We start from the raw sequence: 27457 nt of genomic DNA, 5'->3' as shown, positions 1-27457 counted from the left end.
CATTTCTCCCTGTCCAGTTCAATACTTAGATTGGGTTTCTGTGGGTGAAAATCCAATCCTAGATCTCTTGGTTGTGGTTGCAGGGAGAGGGACATAGTATATAGCCCCTCTTACCACATATTTTCTGGAATAGGGCTATGAGTTGGTTGCAATCTGAATTAGCTAGCTTAGTCTGCTTTAAATACCACAGGCGATAGCTAGGTGGCTAAGACAGAAGAAACTCATTTTCTGATAGGTTTGGGTGCTGGGAAACTCTCCAATCAAGACCTGCATAGTTTTCTTTACTGATGAGGGTTCTTTGGTTTGTAGATAGCCATCTTCTTGCTGTGTCCTTGTATGGCCTTTCTCAGGACTTGAGAGAGATCTCTCTTCTTTTTCTTCTGAACAGGCCAGCAGATCTGCCAGATTAAAATTCTACCCTTATAACTGCATGCAATCTGAATCTCGTCCTAAAAGCCCTGTCTCTAAAATCACTTAGTTTAGTAGTAAGATGTTCATCATATGAATTCCGTAGGGAACACATTCATTCCATAGTAGCATCATAAGGTACTAAAACTCGGCCCTGCCAGCTCTGCATCAGGAAGATCTTTATTTCTACAATGGTCACACTACTGATCAGCCCCTCTTTTTTTTAATGCTTTCTTTCTAGGTAACTAGTATTACCATATAATTAGTAACTCACATAATAAATTTGGGATCTGTCCCAGGCTTATCTTTATACACAATTGAATGTGTTTTTACTTCCATACTTTTTTAGTATTGAAGATTGAGACAACATCTCATGCTTTTCAAGTAGGTACTGCCTATGCTATGCTCCCAGCTCTTGTTTTTGAGATAGTCTTTGTAACTTTTTTCTCTGGCTGGCCTTGAACTCTGATCTTCCCACCTTTGCCTCCCAAGTAGCTGGGATTACAGGCATCCATAATCATGTCTATTTTTGGTCTTGCCTCTTCCTTGCTTTATTTCCAGTTTTCTTGGTTTTGAGTGTCTTTAATGTCATTACTCAAATAATCTTTCTGAAACATAGTCTCTACACATGTTATACACTTTGTCAAAATTAACTTCAAATAAACTTAAAATTACATTTGAACTTTTAACAGATGTAACAAGCTTCTCAATAACTTGGCATTTACACATCGCCAGCTTCATTATTGGTTCTTAGCCCTGATTCAGGCATCAAAAACTTTGTAATGCCCAGACAGAGGCAGCATACAGTCTTGCTTTTATGTGGGGACATACCTTCTGTTCTAAGTCCTGCCTAGTCTTAAGGACTCCGAAGTTTTCCTTGACTCTGAGTCCTGCTTCCCTTCCCTTCCCTCCTTTCCCCTCCCCTCCCCTCCTCTCCCCTCCCTTCCTTTCTCTTCCCGAGTGTGTGTGTGTGTGTGTGTGTGTGTGTGTGTGTGTGTTTGTGTATGTGATGGGTCTTGAATTCAGAGTCTGAGCATTGTCCCTTAGTTGTGTCTCTCAAAGCTGGCACTCTACCACTTGAGCCACACCTCCATTTCTGGCTTTTTGGGAGGTTAGTTGGAGATAAGAGTCTTATGGACTTTACTGCCAGGCTTGTTTGAACCACAATCTTCAGATCTCAGTTTCCTGTATAGTTAGGATTATACTTGTGAGCTACAGGTGCACAGCTTCTCTTTTGTGTTTCTGTATTTCAGTTGTCTGTTTACTTCTTTTCCTTCAGTTCACTTAGGTTGAGTTTCCTGGGTCTCCATGGTGTCTTCAGACGCCATGTCAGTCACATGGTGCCTTGTGCCCTTGGCTGAATCAGTATATAATAGAATTAGAGTTCTCAGTAACCCTTTCAATATGCTCACATCAGACAGGCCATTTATCTTACAGCTTTATAAAGAAAAGACAAAAATATCAGAAAACAATAATATTGATATCTGAAGTATGTCATCAAGTTCAGATTTCTTGGTATTATAATTTTCTTTGATGTGTAAAATAGTATAGAATGAATAAATTCTATACTGATTGCAGGAATTCAGAAAGATTTATAAATGTCAACTTGAAAATAAGGATGATGTTGAAAAATGCTTTGCTGATCAAAAAAAAATAAGGAATAAGTTCAAAGAACAGATGCTGAGCCACACGTGTGTATTTGTGGTGGGGTGAGTGCCTGGTCTGTTTCCTTAGCTTTTAGAGCGGTATCTCAACCATGTTTTCCAAAAGTAATTGTTACTAAAAGTGTCAATCTCTAATTATGGTTATCCTTACCAATTGAGCTTATGAGACACTACCTGTAAATAACTGCAGTCTAGCTTTTAACTTCAGATAGTACTGAAGCAGCTGTGAGTTCACGAAACACTAAATTTTTAAAATTGTTATTATTAAATAGTTGTATAAAACAGTTATGATTCTCTAAGCCAGGTTATAAGTGCAATGCTTCTTGACAATGTCACACCTTACTTTGTTCTTCCTCATTTTCCCCCTCTCATCCCTACCCACAAGTTACATTGTTCATTTTTTACATAGTGTGCATTGAATATAATGATCACATTTGCTTACCCTTCTTTCATCCATTCCTGTGCTCCTTTTTTGCCCCTCCACCCCCCAAATAAACCTATGGAAAAACACTAACTTTAAATTTAATATAAGTATTTGCTGAACAAGTTGGACAAGCTACAAACCAGTGTAACAAGTTCTTTTATTGTTTTATATTTTGTTTCCTCAGAATTGTGTAGAATAAGAGGTGGTATATATTTGGGACAGATTCTCTTCACAGAGTTATTTTTAGCATGAAGTATTTTCATTTGTTAGTTGCCATGAAATCTGCATTGAGCAGAATGATTTTTCTCCTTTAAAACACTGGTATTTTTTAAACATAGAAACAGTGTCTACATGTTACCAGTACTAACCTGGGGAAAACAAAATGATTATTTAGCTACTGTTTCTTAATAAACCAAATATTTAATAATTTTTTTAATCTCCTGCTAAAGCTAAAGTTAGCAACCAGGTGTTGGGGAATCATGGTCACAGGGTAAATTTTTGGAGATTTAGTAAGGGTTTGTTGACTGCCATGATTCATTGAGGCACAGAGATGTTGAATTAAAAATAAAATATAAATTTAAGTTTTTAAGTTAGAGCAAACATAACAGGGTAGCCGAATTAAACAACTAATGTCCAGTTATGTTAGACTTTCACATAAATAATATATTAGTTTTTTGTACAGATATGCCCCCAGTATTACAGGGGATGTACACATATTCACTTCCCTAGATTAAAATGTAATTAGTCATTTTTGTACTTGCATTTGAAAAAATCTGGCTCCTTGACATTGTGATTTAGAATTGAAAAGAACTGCTATGCACAGTAAGCTTCCCTCATTGTCCTCTATTCTGCTACATTCCACTATCAGTATCTTTGTAAACCTCCTGGAAACGTTTTCAACTAACATGTCCCCGTTTCCTCTCCACCCCCTGTGTTTCTGTTGCCAGTCAGTCCTGGCTTGAACTCAGGGCTTGGGCACAGTCCTTGAGCTTTTGTCCTCAAGGCTAGTGTTCTACCACTTGAGCCACAGCTCCATTTACAGCTTTCTTGATGGTTAATTGGAGATAAGAGTCTCCTGGGCCTCTTGTCTAGGCTGGCTTTGAACTATGGTCTTCAGATCTCAGCCTTCTGGGAAGCTAGGATTATAGGTGTGAACTACCAGTATCTAGCTTACCTTATTTTATGAGTAGTAGCAACTTTACATAATAACAGATACCAAGCAACATAGACAAGCCACAAATCAGTGATATGCATATCTCACTCAAGTTTGTACATATTATGGCCTGTGATTTTTCATTCAAAATCCCTACTTATTGGGAAATAAGTACATATATATTATTAGAGTGACATTATTTGATGTTCCAAAGAAATAGAAAATTATTATTATCTGCTCCAGGCCTCCCAAACTAACAAATTTTAATTTTCATGCCAAACATGTTGAAATATAACAGCGACATTAAGTTACTGCATCAATTTGGAAAGTGCTAATGTTGTTCTAATATGAATGCTTTCAGCTAGAGACAAACTTTAATCGTGCACATACTCCAGTCTGATTTTATTTATGTGATTTTCTCTGGTTTCAAGGTAGAATCTTTCATAACAATTACGGTTTTTTTTTTTTTTTGCTCTAGAAAGATTTTTACTTTCAGATAGAGTAAATGTCATCTTTTTAAAAAGTTTATGAATGTGCACAAAACTAAAAGTGGACCCCGCTTATCACCATGCACCAATATCAACTCAAAATGGATTAAAGACCTTAACATTAAACCTGAATCTCTGAAACTACTGCAGAACAGAGTAAGAGAGACACTTGAACTAATAGGCACAGGAAGGAACTTCCTGAACAGAGTCCCAGACTCGACAAATGGGACTACCTTAAAATAAAAAGTTTCTGCACAGCTAAATCTATCCCAACCAAGCTAGAAAGACAACTAACTAATTGGGAAAAAATATTACCAGCAATATATCAGACAAGGGATTAACATCCTGTATATACAGGGAACTCAAGAAACTAATCCCTCCCAAACCTAACAAACCAATTACTAAATGGGCAAGGGAACTAAAGAGGGACTTCTCAGATGAAGAAATAAAAATGGCAAAGAAACACATGAGGAAATGTTCATCATCCCTGGTGGTGAAGGAATGCAAATAAAGACAACCCTGAGATACCACCTTATCCCAGTCAGAATGTCCCACATCCACAAATCAGCCAACGACAAATGCTGGAGGGGATGTGGAGAAAGAGGAACCCTATTACACTGCTGGTGGGAATGTACACTTATACAACCACTTTGGAAAGCAGTCTGGAGGGTCCTTAGAAAGCTAAAGATTGACCTCCCTTACGACCCAGTCATACCACTTCTAGGCATCTACCCTGAACAACAGGAACCAATATACAAGGACACATGCACCTCCATGTTTATTGCAGCACTGTTCACAATAGCTAGGATATGGAAACAACCCAGATGCCCCACCACAGATGAATGGATCCAAAAATTGTGATATCTATACACAATGGAATATTATGCAGCCATTCGAAATGACAAAATAATGGCATTTGCAGGGAAATGGATGGAGCTAGAAGGAATCATGTTGAGCGAGGTAAGCCAAGAGCGAAGAGACAAATGGTACACGGTCTCCATGATAAGTGGATGCTAAATCCAAAATGTTAGGTGATACGACAAAACTAACAGGACTTAAGAAACAAAGAACTCCCACTCATCTGGTCGAACCACTACTAAATATCCCCATGCTGCTGATCACATGTATGGTGTATATATGTGTACACCGTTATATGTTATAGACTGTGATAGACAATTTGCTCCAGGAAAGTTAGAATGAACTTGTGACTTTAAATGAGCATCATTATTCCACAATACTGTGAAATTTGGGAAATTATGTAATCACTTAATCACAATTAAAAAAAAAAAGAAGGGAAGGGATAGTAGGGGGAAAACAATGGAGGGGGTAACAATGCTCAATAGGAAGTGTACTCATTACCTTACTCATGTAACTGTAACCCTCTATATAGTATCTTTACAATAAAAAATTTAAAAAAGTTTATGAATGTCTTATGATGGAGTAAAAGTAAATCATTATGTTGAATATATAAAAATGGGTGGGTTTTTTTGGACAATATATTTCTGCTAAGCGATTTTGTTTTGGTTTGTTTTTGTTTCTTTGCAAGACAATATGGAAAATACAGAATAGAGCTGAGTGGAGTGGCACAGCCAGTAATCCTAAACTTTGGCTCGCAGGCAAAAGGTTTACAAGTTTCAGGGCCACAGAGTTAATTTGTGGCCAGACTGGGCTTTATATTGAGATCCTATCAAAGAAAAAGAAAAGAAAAAGAAAATGGGGGGTAGGGTGCTAACAGTGTGGGCTTTGCAGTCAGTTAGCATTGGGTTCAAGTCTAGCTTCCATCATTTACTGTCTTTGTGATCTTAAGTAAGATCTCAACCTCTTCTTAACGCTGATGTCTTATCTGGAAAATAGAGCAGACCTCAAGCATATTTGAGAGAGCAAGGTACTGATAGTTCCTGTTCCTGAGATTAGTCTATCTATTAGATACTGAATAAGTTAAACTAATACTGATGTGTCTTTTGAGCACGTGGTTATTAAAACAGATTTTGGGTTCATTTATAAACCAAATAGTGATAGGACCACAAGTAGAATACATGAACAGTAGATAATAGGGAACTAATGCTTCTTTAACATTGGATATTCTTAATGCATTTAGTTGAGAGATTTTAGTATTGTGAAATTTAACAACTGTGGGTTCAACTATACTTTGGATATTAAGTTAAAGACACTTGCTTTCTCTTAAGAATCTTTTCTTAAAATCTTGAATTTTATATTGATTTATTTAAACATATATGAACATAATGTAACATAACATAAAAACATTACTGTTTTTCTTTGACAGACTTGAAAAATGTTTTCCAAATTAGTTAATTCTGACTTGTTGAGACCTGGTATGGACATTTGGCTGGGTGGCATGTCTGTATTGTTTTGTTTCATTTCAGACTTCATTGACTTCAGGACTGAATTTCTTCCTTTGGTTTCATCTTGTGTAGGGCAAGACCATAAAATTGCCATAAAGGCAATTTTGAATTCAGAAAGAGGAAAGAGTGGCAAAGTGAATCTTCCTAGTAGAAGTTAAGTTGTGAACTTTGCAACCAAACTTCCTGTTTTCAAACCTGGGCTCTGTTATTTATGATGGCGTGACCTTAGCCTTTTACCCATGTATGCTGGCTTCTTCCTGTGTAAAGCAAGTAGACGGTATGAGGATTAAACAATGTAATTGAATAACATGAGTGCATTAGTGCCCAGTATGTGGTAGGTTCTGTGTATGATGATTGTTGCCTTTGTCCCAGAGTTAGTGTTGATGATTTCATGCTTTTCCCTGCCCATCCCTTGTTTTTACTGCCCCTCTGGTTCACCCTTGTCACCAGTGTCATTCATTCATGCCCAGGAAAAAGCATTAGAATTTGGATGACAGACATGTTGTTGGATATCCTTTAGGATTTGTCTGTTGGCTGTGGCCTGCTTTTATTACCCAGGTTCCCTTATATTTCCTTATAGTGTAGAGATGGGTAAAGGGACAAGTGATAGTAAAGGATGAAAGGGAGAAAGGAATTCATGGCTGTAGCTCAAGAATAGATTCTATTTCTCCACTTCAAAAGTTCTCTGAGGGCTGGGAAGATGGCTCAGTGGTAGAGCGCTTGCCTTGCATGCCTGAGGCCCTGGGTTCGATTCCTCAGCACCACATAAGCAAAAAAGAAAAAAGCCGGAAGTGGCGCTGTGGCTCAAGTGGTAGAGCGATAGCCTTGAGCTGAAGAGCTGAGGGACAGCGCTCAGGCCCAGAGTTCAGGCCCCACGACCGGACCCAAAAAAAAAAAAAAGTTCTCTGATAACAGGTAAGTGTGTTTGTGATTAGAAATGAAATTTTGGGCTAGAACACAAAAAAGCATAATTCTCTTTTGAACTTTTTGTCAAGGTTGCTGATGGTCAAATGTCCTGGAAAATTCAAAAGCTATGTTTTTATTTAGAGACATTAGAGCAGAATAAATGAAGCTGTGCTTTTTTTTTCATTTTTAAGAATCACTGAAATAGAACCCACAGTAATAATGCTTTCTTTCATCTGGGTACAAACATCTTTTTTTAAAATAAGTTTTTTATTGTGAAAATACTGTACAGAGGAGGGGTTACAGTTACGTAAGCAAGGTAATGAGTACATTTCTTATCAAGCATTGTTGCCTCCTCCCTTGTCATCTGGATACAAACTTCTAAATCAGCTTTAAAAAAATCCTTATTTGTGTTTCTTGGAGAGAGGTTACAGGTAACAGAGGAAGGAACAGGTAAGCATGTTTCTTCATAACTGAGTTATGGTTGTCCTTTGGACAGCTGTGTTTTTTCAAATGGGAGCTTCATACTCTACTTTCTTCCCCAAACAGTTCATGTATCAGTAGGCATTACCTTAAAATTCATATGCTACCTCAGCAGACCTGTCTTTCCTATATTAGGGTATCTTTACTTTTTTTTGGTGGGGGGGGCGTGTTGGTCATGGAGCTTGAACTCTGGGTCTGGGCGCTGTCCCTGAACTCTTCAGTTCAAGGCAAGTACTCTACCACTTGACCCGCGGCACCATTTCCAGTTTTTCTGGTGGTTAATTAGAGATAAGAGTCTCATGAACTTTCCTGCCTGGGCTGGCTTTGAAGCATGATCCTCAGATCTCAGCCTCCTGAGAAGCGAGGATTACAGGTGTGAGCCACCGGCACCCAGCTTTACTTTTATTTTTAAATTTTTCATAGTTAATATTTTTTGGGATTGGACATGTAGTTCAGTGATAAAGTACTTGCCTAATGTGATTGAGGCCCTAAATCTGATTGTTAGTGTTACAAAATTAAGAGTATATCTATCTATATACAGTATCTATCTATCTATCTATCTATCTATATCTACAGTATTTATTTATTTATTGGTTTGGGTTCTGGAACTTGAATTTAGGGCCCTGAGCTTTTTGCTCAAGACGAGTACTCTTCCATTTGAGCCACAGCTTCACTTCCAGCTTTTTGATGGTTAATAGAGAATCAGAGCCTGAGTTGCTGGGATTATAGGGAGTGAGCCACCAGCACCCAGCTAAGAATATTTTTGAGAGGGTATTAAATAGTAAGCTATTTTTTTGGAGGAGAATTAGGTTTTCCCTGTAAATAATAAACATATTGCCATTTTTTAAAGCTCTCTTATGTTTTGCCTCACAATGCTTATCCATATAAGCTAAGCATTGATTAAGAAAATGTATTTTACAATTATATATTACGCTATGTACTGAAAATAACCATATGTTATCTTAATTATCACAAGAGTCAATTTATCATAGAGTCAGTTAATGTTCTAGGAAGCTGAGGGAGATTCTTGTCTCCTTACTGAGGGCTAAGTGTTCTCTGGCTTCCAAATCCTGGTTAGAACTTTTCTAGATACCATGCATCTTTTAAAAATAAGTGTTAAGGCTGGGAAAGTGGCTCAGTGGTAGAGCGCTTGCCTTGCATGCATGAGGCCCTGGGTTCGATTCCTCAGTACCACTAAGCAAAAAAAAAAATCCAGAAGTGGTGGTATGGCTCAAGTGGTAGAGCGCTAGCTTTGAGCTGAAGAGCTGAGGGACAGCGCCCAGGCCCAGAGTTCAGGCCCTACGACCAGACCCTCCCCCCCAAAAAAGTGTTAGTAGTTGAGTTATTTTCCTTTTTGCAGTGAAGCTGGTATTTTTAGTGGTGTGTTCTAAATTGGGATAAGGAAAGCCAGTAATTGTTGTTCTCTCTTTTTACCCAAAGCAAAACTTGCTGGCATGATGTGCTGTGCTCATCATCATCTCTATCATATATTTCTTTTTTTTCCTTTTCTTACCACAAAAAGGTAACAGAGACCAACTTACTTTCTCAGAGAAATGGCCTTATCATTTTCAAGTTGAAGAATGAGAATGTATGTTGGTAGATGCCTTTTCTTTACTGGAAGAATAATTGACTGACTTCCTAATGACTGGGGCTTTTCTGTGAGGCAAAGGATAGATGCATCGATGGAGACTGTTGTGCAGAATAATGTTCACATCAAACAGAAATGCTCAGTGTATGGACATTAGTAGTGCAGATCTCTGTACTTAGGAGACTAGTTAAGCACTAAGCTTAGAGAAAGGTATGTATAGGTTGAAATTAAGAGTGTTTTTGAATGGGAATGAGGAGAACATTACAGTTAAAAAGGTATTTTGAAAATTGAAAAAATTAACACTGTGTTCTCTTTTATTCATTTATTAGCCCAGGACTTAGACATTATAGAGGTTCATAGTTATGCTTTGGAGGCTTGCTTCATTTCTAAGTAATATATGTCTGTTGGCTTCCCACTTAAGACTGGTCATTTGGGGTCAAGAATACAATGTATTTTTTTACATCTTTGCCCACAGAATTTCTTATATAGACTCAAGTACACTCTATATTCTCTGTTAAGGAACTATATATATTATTTCAGGAGCACAGTGGTCTGTGCTAAGAAGATCCTTAGGAAATGTTTCTGCCATCTTTTTTAGAACAGAAATTTTGCTTTTCTCCTTATCCAAGTGTTGTAGGAATGACAATATGATTTTGAATGAATTTTAAAGTGATTATTTTTGTCCATAAAGAGAACTATATTAAGTTAAATCAGGATTATAATGGTAAAAGGTATTGAGTTTTAGAATAAAATGTAATCATTCCATTTCATTTCTTTTCTTCCCAGCGTTTTGTTTCAGTCACTGTTTTAATCATTATAGAAGAACATTGAACTTTGAAAAATATGTTGGAAACCGTAGGTAAGACTATTCTTTTTTTATTGGACATCTTTAAATATGATAAGATTTCCATGGAAGATTCTATCTATAGTAACTTAGATTTAAAAATTTTTATCTACTAACATTTTACCATCTCTGTATTTGGACAATTTCATTTGAAGTGTTATAAAAACAAATCACTGTAAGCAAAAGTAAGTATGAGCTATTTTATTAATCATGGGGTTTAATATAAGCCCAATTCTAATTAATGAACCAGCTTTGGTTGTTTCTTTCTGGATGGCCCCAGAAAGTTAAAAGTTCCGTGTCATGTGTGTCAGTGTGTCTTTGTGTGTGTGTCTATGTGTCTGTGTGTGTCTGTGTGTCTGTGTGTGTGTATGTTGGGCCTTGGGCTTGAATCATGATGGCCTGGGTGCCATTCCTGAGAGTCGTTTTTTGCTTAAGGCTACCATTTGAGCCTCTGTGCCACGTCTGGCTTTGAGTAGCTTATTGGGGAAAACAATGTCATGGATTTTCCGGCCTTGGCTGGCTTCAAATTGAATTGTAATCCCCAGATCTCAGTCTCCTGTGTAGCTAGGATTACAGGCGTGAGCTCCAGTGCTTAACAGTGCTTTAGTAGTTTTAATCCTGAGAAAAGGCCACAGTTCTTGTAGTTGTGTTGGTGAGATACTACTGACTTCTTGCTTTTATTAGATAAAAAGAGTAATAACAAACCTACCAACAAACTTTTCATGCAGTTTCATGGGCTCATCTTTTATCCCACTATTTTTGAGCTTTAGAAACATTACTTTATAGAGCCATTTACAGGTATGTCAGGTGTGGTACGTACCTGTAACTGTTGGACACCTTGCCTCTACTCATACTGTTTGAGTATGACCATTGGAAAGTATCTGCATGTCACTCTGGCACATAAATGATTCAGGCTGGTTTCTTAACAGCTGCAGACTGTGAGGTGTAGAGGGAAAGTTGGTGGCAATAAATGGAAAAAGTGCTATTTTGGTGATAATGTGAGTTTTTGTTCCCAGTTTTATTCTGATCATTGAAATGCTTGGATGCACTTTTCCTCCATTACTCATTTTAAATTGAAGTCATATACTATAAAGACTACCAATCTATATAGGAAAGTTCCTCATTAGAAAGTGGAAAGGAAAGAAAAGTGTAAAATTACATAAATCACTGATTCTTAAAGCTTTATTCTGTTAGCCATTACCAAGTTGCTTGCACACCTTCTAAGAATTGGTATGAAAATGAGTAATACTCAGTTACCATGGATATATGGCCCAGAATAATACTATCATATGTATCTTTAGGATAAAAATTCTGCATGAGTAAATATGGCTCATTTTAATCTGCTTATGTAAGTGAACTCAGGATCAAGATCAGTTGTCATTTCAATTACCGTATTTCTGTATAATTGGGTATTGGGTGCTATAGAAATTATCTCTGGTAATAATTGTCACTTGTTGATTACCATTATATGGCAAATATATTTTATTAGATGTACTCATTATCATGAATGCATTGGGCATATATATCTCAATACTCTCCATAGAACAAAACCAAACAAAAGCTTATACTTGTAACCCTAGCTACTCAGGATGCTCTGACTGGAGGCTGGTCTGGGCAGAAAAGTCTGTGTGACCCTTTCTTAACCCACTACTGCTAGGTTAGCAGTAGTGCATTCATGTCATCTGAAGCTATGTGGGAGGCTAAGATCGGGAAGAATATAATTCTAGGATAGTCCTTACAGATAGCCTAATAGGTTCTATCTCCACAGAGAGAAGCAGTGTGCAGTGGTACCAACCTGTCAAATGATTCAAAGCCACAAATAGGTGAACTGCATTCTAGGCATGAGCCTGTGCAGGAAGTTAAATAGAAGCATGCATGTATGACATTAGGACCATTGAAATATATTGATTAAAAACACTTTCTATAACGTTGTACCTGACTCATAAGGTGCTTAAAACTTAGTTGAATTGGTTTGAAGCATATGTAAATATGTGATTTAATTTTGGGGGAAGGCATTTCTAGTTTTAAGTAGTTTTTAAATATTTTAATTACTGTATATTAATTGTTCAAAGTGGTGTATTTCATCTCGACACTACCATACTTGCATAGGGCATATTTTAATCACATGTATCCCTCAATTACCCTCTTTCCTCTTTTCTCTTTTCAGAAGAAGTGTCTCTAAAAGACTGATTTATGTAATGCTTCTTAATACATTTTCTTTTTTTTCCTTGCTAATTATTATTATTTTTATTGTAAAAATACCGTACAGAGGAGTTACAATTACATGGGCAAGATAACGAGTACATTTCTTATCAAGCATTGTTGCCTCCTCTTTGTTTCCCCCTCCCATCCCTTCCCATACTCCTCTCCTCTTCCCACCCTATCCTCCCCCCACCCCTCACCAAAGTTGTTAAGTTCGTTTTTCGCCATAACGACTTGTACACCTCATTGTTGCAATGGGTCCACCTGTATCCCTAGTTAAACGATTTGTTTTTTTCCCTTCCTCTCCACAAATTATACCAACATCAAATACAGTGAAAGCATGGGTTATACTGTGGGGGAGGGACATCCAAAGCATCATAGAAATCATTTTATAAATATGTGAGAAACAATTGCATGAAAGGAAAAAAAACAAACATTTGAATACTTATATTGGGGTTCATTCCCCTAACATCAACTTATCTGACCTTTTCTGCTTGAGTCAGATATATACTAGTTATTGCAAATAAGGGAAACCATGGGACCTATGTTGCTTTGGGCCTGGCTTACTTCACTTAATATAATTTTTTCCAAGTCTTTCCATTTCATAACAAATGGGGTGATGTCATTCTTTCTGATGGACGTATAGAATTCCATTGTCTATATATACCACATTTTCATTTTCTATTTTAGGATGCTTTGCTCCCTCCTGTATGATATCATTATATTTTAGATGTTGTCATTCATTGGTGATGTTATCCATATCTACCTATTAGTGAGTTAATTATGTTACTAATTTTTCTTTGTTTAGATAAAATTTGACATATCTTTTTTTAAAGGAAAATATCCACATTTCTGAGATCACAGATTATTTAGTTTTATGTATTTTTATAAAGCAGCTGACATTGGAATTCAAGTATCTGTCATGTGAATAAGTTTCTATGGCCTTACAGTTGCATGTAACATATGATGTGCTCAGTGTCCTGCTTTCACATACGTTTTTCTATAAGAGACTTGAAGGTTTGAAGGACATAGTTAGAACAGCATGTTTATTCTCCCCTTATTTGTATTGATATGAAGTATATGCAAATATGCAATTTAATTTTGAAGAAAAAATAAAGTATTAAAAAGTGTTTTTGTATTTTGTACTGCATTAAAATATTTTGTACTTTAGACCCACTTTGTACATAGTAAAAAAAGACTATTTTGTACAGTCCAGATGAATAGTGTTAAGAGTATCCATAGGTTTAACATGTATCTTTTGACTTGAATGTGTAATTGATTAGTGCTGCTCTTTGGAATAGACAAAAACCGAGCCCTGCAGGCAGCAGAGCGCTTGCAAGCCAAGCTACGAGAACGTGGGGATGTAGCAAATGAAGAAAAACTGAGCCTTCTGAAGTCAGTTCTGCAGAGTCCACTCTTCAGCCAGATTCTGAATCTTCAGACTTCTATACAGCAGCTGAAGGACCAGGTAGGGTATCACTTACCCATGTGGGTATTCACAGCATGGCCCAGACCTTGTTGAAAGCTCCTGTTTTTCTAAAGGCTGATATATGCTTTAATGAATAGTTAATGAAAACATTTAATCCTCCAAATAAGACATTCAGATTTGCTGTGGCTTTTTCTCTCCTAGTTATTTTTGTAATGGTTGTTGCTGTATGTTGTAGAAGACATGACATTGTGTTGAAAGCTCTGGAAGCTGGAGAATGAGTTCCTGCAGAAGAAGGGATGATACAAATGTTTGGGGTGGATGGCTGTAGACTTGACTTCCTCACTAAGCTGCACCGATCATGTGATCTGCTCATTCAGATTCAAACAGTACACTCAGAAGATTGTAGATAAGCTCGGATTTGCATATGTAATCATGTGTGTGAGGAAAGGAAATCACCTCTGTTTTGACAGTAAAAGGAATAATTACATTGTCATCAGTTAGAGGAATTGCAATTCTCACTTCTTAAAAGAGTGTAAGTAGCAATTGCTTCCATGACAGCATCAGATGGTGATAAACATTAGAACTTCTAAATGTAACACCATGTTTTTTTTTTTTCCTGTAAAAATTATGAGCATTAAGAAGTTAGAGCATTTATATTGAAGTTGAAACATCTCACAATGACAGAATGAAAACTAAAGTCAGATGTTCTTTGAACTTACTTCATTTAATCACCATGTCTCAGGTTTAAAAAAGAAATAAAACAGTTCGTATACTCATGAGGTTTGAAGTCAATCTAATTATGCCTTCAAGTTAGTATTCATACTCATGTTTTTAGCATTAATTTTATAGTTATGGAAGACTTGCTAGCAAATATTCAGCCCTACAAGGTTCAAAATGAAACTTGAAGACTTAATTTCATAATTCAGTAAAAAAAAAAAAGGTCCTATTTAAAACTCCAAAATTGTACCAAATGCAAAAGAACGAATAGTAGTTATAGAGAAGGAATTTGTTTAATGTCATGTAGATTATTAGTCTAGATATATATTTTTGTAACCCCTCCAAAAGAAGTAAATTAAGAAGTATCTTAAAAAATACTTAACTTTTACAATAAAATTAAACTTTAAAAACCACCAAACCAAACAAAAGAGATACGTATTTACACGCGCGTATGCGCGCGTACACACACACACACACACACACACACACAAATACTTTATTTCATTATTTTTGTGTTTGGCAGTGCTAGGCCTTTGAATTCATGGCCTTACACTTGCTAAGCAGGCATTTTTTACCACTGAATTATACTTCCAGCCATGATTTTCGTTCATTCTCAGTAGCTAGGATAGCAGGCACACTGCTACTAAGTCTAGATCTTAGTTGAGAATGGCTCTGATGAATTTTTTTTCTGCTGGGGTTGGCCTCAAACCATGGTCTCCACATTCTCAGCTTTCCAAGTAGCTAGGATTATAGATATGAGCCACCCATTTCTGGCTTCAAAAATATTTCTCTACAGTGACTTTCTACTTAACAATTCTAAAAAGTCATGACTATGAGTTTAAAAAGGTGTTTTTCTTAGCTGGATGCCAGTGGCTCATGCCTGTAACTCTAGCTACTTAGGAGGCTGAGATCTGAGGACTAAGTTTTTTTTTTGTTTTTTGTTTTTGCATTGAAAGATTTAATTTGTATGAGAAGTACATCTATCCTGGCCTGGAACAGAGTGTTTTGTATAGGCTTTGCAAATTATCTTTAAAATTCAATCATCCGGTCTCTGGACAAAGAAGAGAGCTTTATGATAGATTCTATCTCCAGCTCCATCATGAATTAGTCTTCACATGCTTCAATTACATATGAGAGGGTTATAAAAGATGATGTCTAAATATCTTTGTAATTTAAAAACATATATAGATTAGCTTGTAAAGATTGGATCAAAATGAGAGTCGTTGACTAGAAGTTCAGGGCTCAAGTAGTGTACTTTGGCTGGTGAAGGAATCCTATAGGGGTAACAAGTAGCTTAACAGACAGCTACAAGGGAAGGCAAGGACAAGTAGCTTAGAAGGGTCTTAAAGATGAACGAGACAATGTATAATTTATTTCCTTAATTCTGCCTCTTCTGTTATATTTACTGTAATTCTTTTTTTTCTTTTTTTTATTGTAAAGCTATTATACAGAGGGTTACAGTTATATGAGTAAGGTAATGAGTACACTTCCTATTGAGCATTGTTACCCCCTCCATTGTTTTCCCCCTACCATCCCTTCCCTCCCTACCTTCCCCGAGGTTCTTTTTTTTTTTTTTTGATTGTGATTAAGTGATTACATAATTTCCCGAATTTCACAGTATTGTGGAATAATGATGCTCATTTAAAGTCACAAGTTCATTCTAACTTTCCTGGAGCAAATTGTCTATCACAGTCTATAACATATAATGGTGTACACATGTTATACACCATACATGTGATCATGGGGATATTTAGTAGTGGTTTGACCAGATGAGTGGGAGTTCTTTGTTTCTTAAGTCCTGTTAGTTTTGTCGTATCACCTAACATTTTGGATTTAGCATCCACTTATCAGGGAAACCATGTACCATTTGTCTCTTTGCTCTTGGCTTACCTCGCTCAACATGATTCCTTCTAGCTCCATCCATTTCCCTGCAAATGTCATTATTTTGTCATTTCTAATGGCTGCATAATATCTGAGGACTAAGTTTTAAAGCCAGTCCAACAAGACAAATACAAACGTGTCTTATTGCAATTAACTAGCAAAAAGCCAGAGGGGGAGATTTGGCTCAAGTGGTAGAGTGCCAGCCTTGGGGGATGTAGGAAGCTAAGCAAGAGCGTGAGGCCCTGAAGCACAGGAAGGAGGATTTTGTTTGTTTGTTTACTTATGGTAATCCCCTTGCAAGTTGCTGAAAAGATTGTTTTTCAAAACTGATTTTCAGAATGACCTAGCCAGATTTGTGGAGAAACCTGTATCCTGAGTATAATATGATATGAAAAATTATCTGTTCCTCTCAAATCATAAAGAAGTTGGACATATGTTGTCTCCTCTTATAGTATTTTGTGAAAATATGATTAGAATGAGAAGAAAATTGAAACAAAAAGAGTACCAACTAATATGTTAGGATATACCACAAGCTGAATATGTTCGCTGTTGACATTATCTGCTAGCCAGTCTCATGAAAGGGGAACAGTATTTGTGCCAATCTTGTGTGATAAAAGGACCAGCATATGGAAGGAGGATCCAGGCCCTAAGAATATTTGGGTGCTTGGATTATCTGGGCATGTCTTGCATTTGCATGTCTTTGGACTTTTTCCTCATCACTGTTCATACAGAATACTGATATTGAAAAAGACCATTCATTGTGCCCTGTTTGTCACCATGACCTAGAGAGGTTAAGTGACTTGTTTATAAAGGTAGAGTCAGAGTTAAGTTTGAGTTTTCTTGGCACCATTCTACCATTTTTGGAAAAGGAAAGAATGTTAGTCTGTGCATTTTTTCTATCTTCCTATAGGCTAGAAACTAGATCCCTAGATGCCAAGACTTTGAATTTTTATAACTTTTTGATAACTTTTCTTTCCCATTCATAGCTAATTCATTTATTTGCTAGGTTTTTTTGGTATTGACTATAGCAAAAATTCAAAATCTATTATTTTCTATTTTAAGTTTATTTAAAAAAATTTTTTTGAGCTGCCTGTAATCCTAGCTATTCAGGAGGCTGAGATCTGAGGATCACGGTTCAAAGCCAGCCTGGACAGGAAAGTCCCTGAGACTCTTAGCTCCAATAAACCACTTGAAAACCATAAGTGGTGCTGTGGCTCAAGTGGTAGAGCGCTCGCCTTGAGCTGAAGAGCTCAGGGACACAGTTCAAGCCCCACAACTGACCAAAAAAATTTTCTTTTTGTTACTGGGGATTGAATTCAAGGCCCTGTATTTGCAAAGTCTACTACTACTTGAGTCATACCTCTGACATGATTTTGCCTTGGCTGTTTTGTTTTTGTCTTTTTGTGCCAGTCCTAGAGCTTGAACTTAAGGACTAGGCACTGTAGCTGAAGTTTTTTGCTCAAGGCTAATGCTCCAGCACTTGAGCCACAGTTCCACTAATGGCTTTTTAGAAGTTTATTGGAGATAAGAGTCCCATGAACTTTCCTGCTTCAGCTGGCTATGAACTTCCTGAATAGCTAGGATTATAGGCCACCAAGAACCCAGCTGCCTTGACTGTTTTTATGAGGTAGGATTTCTTATGCTTGCTCTGGTTGGTCTGTAGTCCTAATACTTGTTCTAACCTAGGTAGCTGTAGATGATAGGTCCTGTGCCCAGTCACTGTTTCCTCTGTAGCTAGATTAATAGGTATGTACCACTTTGCCCAGCTATTGAGTGTAAGCATTATGCCCACCTTTGGTCCTCAGCTCCATACAGACCTGAGCTTCTCCCAGCCCTGGAGTTCCCGCCATATAGCTGGCCCTTCCCTCTCTCTGCCTAGACCCACCTGAGCTTCAGTCTACCTCACTTCCTACCCCCAGACTTGCTGCTACCTAGATTGTGGAGGGTGCTATGTGCTCCCTCTCTGAGGGAAATACGGCTTCTCTAATAAACCTTGTAATAATCTTTCTCCTGTGCTTGCCTGCCTCCACCTGGTCCCCTGGGATGGATGTGATGGATCCTTTCATTGAGTGAGGAGTCTTGGGAACTTTTCTGCCTGAGATGACCTTGAACCATGACTCCCAATTACTGCCTCCCAAATAGCTAGGATGCACCAGGCCTATTTTAAGAATGAAATGTAAACAGTCTAGAACATTCTTAGACATGTTAGACTTACCAATTGCTAATTCACTATGTTTTTAGAGAGAGAGAGAGTATGTGTGTGTGTGTGTGTGTATACTGGAACTCAGGGCCAGTTTAGCTTTTTTTTTCCTCATAGCTGGCACTCTACCAATTTAGCTCCATATCCACTTTTGTTTTTCTTTTGCTGGGTAGTTGAGATAAATGTCTCAAAGATTTGTCTGCCAAAATTGTCTTCGAATTGATTCTCAGATCTCAGCTTTCTGAGTAATGTAGTATTATAGGAATGAGCCTCACACAGCTAATGTATTAATCTTTATAATGTAGTAATTAATTAGTACATCCAAGGAATGAAATTTGTTTCATGCTTTTACACATGGCTACAGAAATCTGGGCAGTGGCTAGCTTATATTATCTTATACTTTCACATGTATAATTTTATAAGCATAGTAGGTTAAGTTACTGTTTCCATCCCTTATGGCCATGAGCACATTCTATCCCTCCAGTTCTTTCCCTCCACCATTCTCTTGTCAGAGAAGCAAAAAGAATGAATAGTGGAAACACCCAAGGTATAGCAGCATATTGTAGAACAGGATCATATTGTTGCATTAACGACAGATGCTGACATGTCATGTTGAATTAAGCCTACAATTTTTTTCCCTCTCAGATCCTTCTCATTACTTCTATTCAGTAATGTTTAATTTTTTCCAATTTGCTTCTTCGGTACTAAGACTGCCCTTAGAAATCAAACTGTTTCCCTTTGGCAAATTAAACACTTGACAGGTGTGTAACAGAGAGGGCAAAAAAGCCATGCCCTGAAGGGATGTGCTATTTAAATATTGTCAAAAATATTAACAGGTCTGAGAGTATAATTGATGCCTCCGTTTAACTCTGCCACATTGTGCATTGTTCTAACCGCCAGCTAAAAGGATGTGTGCTATTAAACCTGAATAATCTCTAATAGCTCCAGTTCATTTCCTATTGCACGACTTCTGTTTAAGTGAAGAGGAAAAAATAGAACTGTGACGGTGTGTCAATGATCTGTCAAATGCAAATTTTCAATTAGTGTCCTCACTGTCACCTAGTCATCTCTGCTAATAACTACAGGGCGTAATGAGTATTCATGACAAAAATCCAGCTATTGTGGGGAAAATAAACACGTTAGCTATTTAATAATGGAAACTTGTCAGCCTTGAGGATATTGTATTTGCATATTTATACTGTAAAGTTTCTCCAGTCCAGTACAGGTGGGTGCTATTTGCCTGATGAATTAATTTCCTGGCCTTTTGAACTGACCCACAGGCACTAAATTAATCTTCTTGCCCTAAATGCTTAGTAGAAAACTGTGATTTAGAATTCTAGTTTTGATAGAAATTTGGGGAGCAATGTTTACAAATTGACATTGCCAAGATTTTTTTTAAGCTATGCAACAGAGGCCAATCCTAACACTGGAGAAATGATGTGGATAACTAGGTTACAAAAGCTGCTTGTTTGTGAAATGAGCCTCAGGGCACAGAATACTCAGGAGATCTTCTTGTCAATGATCTCCAGCCTTTCTGAAATATTCTGTTGTATTGTTTTTATTTAATATTTTTAGGTTGGCTTGTTCATTATTCTTCACAAAATTTTGGCTTATACCATTTCAAATAGATGCCGTGTAAGCACAATATAAGCCAAATATTTCTTTGGAAAATTATGACATCTCTTTAAATAATTATTCATTGTTGATTAGTTAAATCTTTAAAAAGTTATTCTTAGAATGACATCATTGTATGATCAACATTTTTGTTTTGTATTTTTGTAAAGTTTCACATGTTCACATTCCAGAAAAGAATTTGATCACCTTCTGAGGGCAAGCATAAGAATATCACAGAGATACCAACAACCTTGACTTACTAAGACTGTGAATATCATTAAATTTCAGGGTCTTGGGAGCAAAGGCAAAAAAAGGGGTGTGTGTGACATTGATCATAAACTGCATTGTATTCATAAACTGCTTTGTTGAATAGCAGCTCCTTTGTACAACTATTTAAAGATAATAAAAATATATTTTAAAAAGGTAAAAAAAAGAGGATAAAATAGCCAAAGGGTTACATGTTGTTCATTTTAAGAGATTATTTAGTGAGTCAAATTGGCTATGGTAGGCTTATCACATAAACACTTTATTTATTTATTTGGTCATGGGGCTTGAACTCTGGGCGTGGGTGCTGTCCCTCAGCTCTTCAGTGCCACAGCACCACTTCCGTTTTTCTGGTGGTTAATTGGAGGTAAGAGTTTCAGGGACTTTCTTGCCCTTTCTTGCTCGGGTTGGCTTTGAACCTTGATCCTCAGATCTCAGCCTCCTGAGTAGCTAGGATTACAGGTGTGAGCCATTGGCGCCCAACTACATAAACATTTTTATAACAGACTCATGTTCATTTATTAATAAACCTTCGTTAAACACCTAAAATCAATCATAATGGAATAAATTATAAGAGAAGAAAATAGAACATAGGAAATAAAGGAAGGTTCATAAGCTCTGTAGGATTCTCTATCTTGCTGAAGGCGAGAGATCTGATAGGAATGAAAAGAGAATCAAGTCACACGGTTAGACAAGATAGTACACAACAAGCCAGTTAGAGCCATTGTAGCACATAGGCAACACAGAGCAGATCTGGTTCAGTGGTTCTCAGGGCTAGCAATTCCAGTGAGTCTTGTCAGTCATAGAGATGGTGCTGAGCTGTTTGGAGCCCTTTGCTTGTTGATCTTGGATGCATGCACCTGGTGCCCTGATGATGGGTCACTAAATGCTGCTGTTACTTTGGTGTTAGGTCTTCTCCATTTAGAGGGCCCAGATGAAGAGGTTGCATCATTTGCTGGTCTGGTGTATTTGATAAGTTCATGGACCTGGTTTATCTAATTTGATTTGATATGCCCAGGTGGGTAATCTTATGTGTCAATAAGTTACTAGTTAACATCATGATTTGTGCTGGACAGATGATGATTGTTTACTTGCACAAACAAGATGCAGATGTTGTTTTGCCCTAGCATTTGCACCCCAAATCCAGCAAACTATGTTTAAAAAAAGTGAGTCTCTCAAGGTAAAGCATGAAACTTGGGTTTTAGACCCCCAGGGATCGTACATTAGATCTAGTCACTGGCCTCCTTATGTCAAGTAAAGAGATATGGTGAAGGTGAGAGAAAGGAGATTTATTACATAGCATGAGCATGGCATGGGAAGACAATATTACATAACATTTCCAGTCATCTGGGGTACAGAAATTGGCCTCAGATTAAACAGGAAGAATTGGGGCAGAGAGTGAGGAAGGTTAAAACATAGTTAAAGCATAGTTAAAACAATCTCAAGTCACAGGTATGACCTGGCTGACCATTAGTTCAGTCTTTGTTTATGAAGAATTGGCAGGTGGTCTCTAGCATTTGGCTGTACTCTTTAAGGTAATGCAAAGATGGCATTGCCTTGTTTGAAGAACAGTTTACCTTTTGTCATAAGTGTTTATCAGTAAATTATATCTTTTCTGACTTCCACTCCCTGCCTCCCAACTAGGTAAGCTTACAGGCAAGAGCCACTGGCACATGGCTCTCTTCTTTGCTCTTAACTTCTTTTAGATAATGTACACTAGAACCTCAAGAAATACAACAGATATTTCAACTTAGGATCTGTAATGTTCTATCATAAAGATATAAAGTGACTATAGGAGGGAATGGCTCAGATCAAAGAATGCAGATGTAAAGTTGGGGAGGAGATGCAAAATGTCCAGCTTTTAATTACTTTACAGGCCTCAGAACTATCTTTTAAATTGACTCTTACAAGCACATCCTGAAAGCTACTGTTCTATACAATATGGACTAACTGGAGGAAGACAAAATTTCAGGGATAACACCCTCAACTTCAATGTGCAACGTAGCACTCCCTCCCTCCTGACAATATGTCTGCTGTGTGAGATTGAGAAAACTCTGGTTCAGAGCCACACACAGATCTCTGTTGTCAAAGCAATTAGATACTTGTGAGATATTGGGAGGGAAGGACACTACGCTCAGGCCATGAAGGACTTGCTGAGGTAGGATTTTTATTGTTGGTTTTATTCTTTTGCTTTCAACTTTCTGGGAAGGTATATTACCTCCTCTAACTCTTCTATTAAATATAATATTTAGAAATGCTTTTTAAATTTCTTTTCTCCATATTTTTGTTATGGTAAAACTGTACCAATTAAGATAAAGATTTTTATAGAATTTTGGTAAGTAACATCTTTTATATGATTATAAAATACATGAATTAGTCTTCAAAAATGCTTCTTTTTATTTTCCTAATACTAAGAATACAGCATTACATCCTAATTTAGTTACAGCTTTTGTGCGGAGGGACACATGAGGTAGCATCCCCTAGAGATGAAAGGAAAACCTGTGCCGCAAAGCATTATTTTAGAATATCTGACTAAGCAGGGGATGTTAGCTAGAACACATATACTGTCCTGGGGCATGCCTGAAGTCTATTCTGTAAAGCTAGATGTATAAGATTACTAAGATTGATTCATAGTAAAAATATTGAGACATTGTGCCTTAAGTAGCAGAATCAGGAGCTCTGATAATTGCTTACATTTATTTTATTTTTAGATGTCAAAAGTGAGAGCACAAAACACACACACACACACACACACACACACACACACACACACACACACACACACACACACACACACACACACACACACACACAACTAAAACAGTACTGGTAAACATGCACAAAAAGATTTTTCTTCCTACAGAAATAGTTTTATGATAGAAGGTAGAAGTGATACCAGTGGAATGGAGGAAGACTGGCAAAATAACAACGGTCTTCATTTGTCCATTTCCACATAATATTTGTCCATAGGACTTATTTTATCTTCACTTTTCTCTAAGTTGATTGTTAATATTGAATCAATTGTACTTTCTATGGTGATAGGAAAACCACTAAAATTCTTAACATGGTGTTTGTCTAAATTTTTTAAATTGCTTTTAAAAATTACTATTTTAAGTAGTGATTTAAAATAGTAGGTATTTTAAGTCATACTGTAAAACAGTAATTTAAATTGCATTTAAATGGATTGCAATTTGAAATTGAATTATAAATGGTTCAATTTACTTAATTTTTATGTCCCTGCTTTTTGTTGACAGTTTCAGCATCTTTTGATAGTATTCTTCTCCTTCTCCTTCTCCTTCTCCTTCTCCTTCTCCTTCTCCTCCTCCTTCTCCTCCTCCTTCTCCTCCTCCTTCTCCTCCTCCTTCTCCTCCTCCTCCTCCTCCTCCTCCTCCTCCTCCTCCTCCTCCTCCTTCTCCTCCTCCTTGTCCTCCTCCTCCTCATTCCTCCTCCTCCTCCTTCCTCCTCCCTCCTGCTTCCTCCTCCTCCTCCTCCTCCTCCTCCTCCTCCATCTTCTTCTCCTCCTTCCTCTTCCCTCCTCTCTCCTGCTTCCTCCTCCTCCTTCCTCCTCCCTCCTCCCTCCTGCTTCCTCCTCCCTCTTCCTCCTCCTCCTCCTCCTCTTCCTCCTCTTCCTCCTCCTCCTCCTCCTCCTCCTCCTCTTCTTCCTCCTCCTCCTCTTCCTCCTTCTCCTCCTCCTCCTCCTCCTCCTCCTCCTCCTCCTCCTCCTTCTCCTCCTCCTCCTCCTCATTCCTCCTCCTCCTCCTCCCTCCTTCCTCCTCCCTCCTCCCTCCTGCTTCCTCCTCCCTCTTCTTCCTCCTCCTCCTCCTCCTCCTCCTTCTTCTTTTCTTCTTTTTGTTGGTGATGGGGCTTAAACTCGGCCTGGGTGCTATCCCTGAGCTCTTCAGCTCAAGGCTAGTAGTGCTCTACCACTTTGAGCATAGAACCACTTTCAGTTTTCTGGTGGTTAATTGGAGATAAAAGTCTCATGGATTTTCTGCCCAGGCTGGCTTTGAACTATGATCCTCAGATCTCAGCCTCCTGAGTAGCTAGGATTACAGATGTGAGCCACCAGTGCCCAGCTAATAGTAGTACGTTTGATTAAGCTACATTTCCTAAATTTTCTTAGGAAAGTTTGGCTATGGAAGCACAGAATTGTTGAGATTTAAATATAGAGGTATTTTGCAAATACACATAAAGACACTGTGTATTATGTAATGTATTCTACTGCTATTTGTTCCTCACAAGGACAAAAAAAAGCATTAGAATTTATTGTATTCCTGGTCAATTTGAGGTTCACTTACTACTATATGCAAAAACATGCTATGTGCATCTTTGAATAACTCGACTCTAAAAAATAAGTACTCAATTAATGAATACATGAAGATCCTTATATCCTTAAGTAATTAAAACTTGTGCATTAAATATGTATTACTTGTTGACAGAGAACCAATGTTAACATAAATAAATCAACCAAATAACTGAAGTTACTTTGGAGAACCTACACTTTCAATAACATGTACCACTCATCATCATTATAATCATGGCAATTAACATGCATTAGTTTTTTCTGTGTGCTGGGAATTGTTTTGGTGTAGCTACTCGTTTCATCATTATAACAACAGTATAAAGTAGTTTTCCTCATTTTACTGCTTGGTAAAGGGCACAGAGACAATATGTTAGAACTGATATTTGAATCCAGGGAGACTGACTCTGGAGTCCAGGTATTAATCATAGCACTGTATTGATTTGCTTTATTATTTTCTTAACTCATGTAATGATTATAACTTACAGATGTCTTAGTGATTTTAAATAATCCTAAGAAAAGACTATCTGGGCTTGAATTGTTACTATGTTTGCAAATTAGTATTTAAGAGACCAACTCCATCCTGGTTTGGATTTTTCCATTGATACTTTTTAGTAGATGATTAGAGTTTATACTTTAAAAATGGAAATATATAATCTATGTCATCAATAGTATATATTATAACATTATATATTATATACACATATATTTCATAGAGTATCATATACATAGTTTTCACTAAGCCTTTCTGTTTTCCTTTGGTTATAAAATGGGAACTAAATAACAGGATTTGAAAAGTCTAAAGCATAGGCCCAATACTTTATCATCACTAAAAAAATATTGGTTTTTTAGAACTCCACTTCTGGCTTTTTGGGGTAATTTATTGGAGATAAGAGTCTGATAGACTTTTTTACTGCTTCAGATACTCTCCTTAGGTCTCCTTAGTAGCTAGGATTACCTTTGTGAGCCACGAGTGTGTGGCTACTTCCTCTTTCTTAATAAAGTTTAGCATTAACACAACAGGTCTCAAACATTTTGGCCTCATGACTAATTAACACTCTTAAATTATTAAGAACTGCAGAGAACTTTTGTTTATGAAGTTAATCCCCTAATATTTTGCCTTAGAAATTAAAACAGCATATTTACTAATTCACATAGATTGTAGTATACTTAGTTCATGTTTAAAAATCAGAAGGGTAGAATTGATTTTATATTTTTGTACATTTTTTTTTTTTTGTCGATCGTGGGGCTTGAACTCTGGGCCTAAGGGCTGTCCCTGCCCTCTTCAGCTCAAGGCTAGCGCTCTACCACTTGAGCTACAGTGCCACTTCTGGAGCGCCACTTCTGGTTTTCTGGTGCTTTATTGGAGATAAGAGTTTCAGGGAGTTTCCTGCCCGGGCTGGCTTTGAACCGTGATCCTCAGATCTCAGCCTCCTGAGTAGCTAGGATTACAGGCGTGAGCCACCAGCGCCTGCCTTGTACATCTTTTTAATGTATGGCTTGATAGAAGAAAAACTGGATTTGCCTATCTGCTTCTGAATTTCATCTTTGGATTTGTGGTTGTAGTTGACATATTTGGAGAAAATCTGTCTTCATACAGATGTATAAACTGAAAGCACAAAGAATAACTTTTTGCAGATAATTGTGGATGTCCTTTGCTGGTGCCCCAAAACATTTTTTTATTGGAATATAGGATCCAAAGCCAAATCAATGCATATTTTATAATATTGTAGCAAAGTCTATTTGTGTATTTTGCTTTCCCTCTCTCCCTCCCTCTCTCTCTCTCTCTGTTTCTGTTTTTCTTTCTCTTTCTCTCTCCTTCCTTCCTTCCTTCCTTCCTTCCTTCCTTCCTTCCTTCCTTCCTTCCTTCCTTCCTTCCTTCCTTCCTTCCTTCCTTCCTTCCTTCCTTCCTTCCTTCCTTCCTCTCTCTCTCTCTCTCTTTTTATTGTACTGGGGTTTGAAGGCCTTTGGCTTGCTTGACTTGGTTGGCTGGTGCTCTGCCACATAGCCATGATTGTTCTGCTTTTTGCTTTTTCTTTTGGGGAAATGAGTCTCCTGAACTTTTTTGCTCCATATGGCTTAGTACTATGATCCTTTAGACCTTTTGCCTCTTGAGTAGCTAGAGTTACAGTCATGAGCCATAGGTGTCTGGCTTATAATTTTTTTTAAACGAAGCATAATTTTATATCATGTTGGCCCTTTGGAAAATTTGAAAAATTCCAAAAATCACATTTAAATTTCATTATATGATGGAAAAATTATTCGTGTTAGTTATCACTTGAGATCTTATCTGCAAAGTCTTTTAAAATCTAAAAGGTATTTAACTCAAAGTGGGAGAGTGTTCTAAAATCCTATTTTTTCACTTGAAATTCAAATTTTATTATTGATAATAATTACTGATGTAATGCATTTTTTAGAAAGCATCTTTTGTATATTCAGGTATGCATAATTGTATTTTGATTTTCATTTATTTTTCAAATATGATATCCATGAAAAATGTGGCTAGTTCAGTGCAACTGTAGTGTTTTTCTG

At 37.2% G+C, this 27457-nt stretch overlaps 1 protein-coding gene across 4 annotated transcripts in view; it reads left to right on the top strand.

The window, feature by feature from the left end:
• The window catches only part of Mpdz (multiple PDZ domain crumbs cell polarity complex component), a 161504-nt gene that overhangs the window by 14118 nt on the left and 119929 nt on the right, over positions 1-27457 (top strand). For all 4 annotated transcript variants that reach the window (XM_042686636.1, XM_042686637.1, XM_042686635.1 and 1 more), the window contains exons 2-3: positions 10261-10333; positions 13822-13988. In XM_042686636.1, coding sequence (XP_042542570.1) covers positions 10318-10333; positions 13822-13988 — 183 coding nt within the window. In that variant the 5' untranslated portion in view covers positions 10261-10317. The remainder of the gene's footprint in view (positions 1-10260; positions 10334-13821; positions 13989-27457) is intronic.

This window comes from Dipodomys spectabilis, unplaced genomic scaffold, assembly GCF_019054845.1.
Source record: "Dipodomys spectabilis isolate Male_0828 unplaced genomic scaffold, ASM1905484v1 ptg000098l, whole genome shotgun sequence".
Lineage (NCBI taxonomy): Eukaryota > Metazoa > Chordata > Mammalia > Rodentia > Heteromyidae > Dipodomys > Dipodomys spectabilis.
This window is presented reverse-complemented; position numbering and strand designations above follow the sequence as displayed.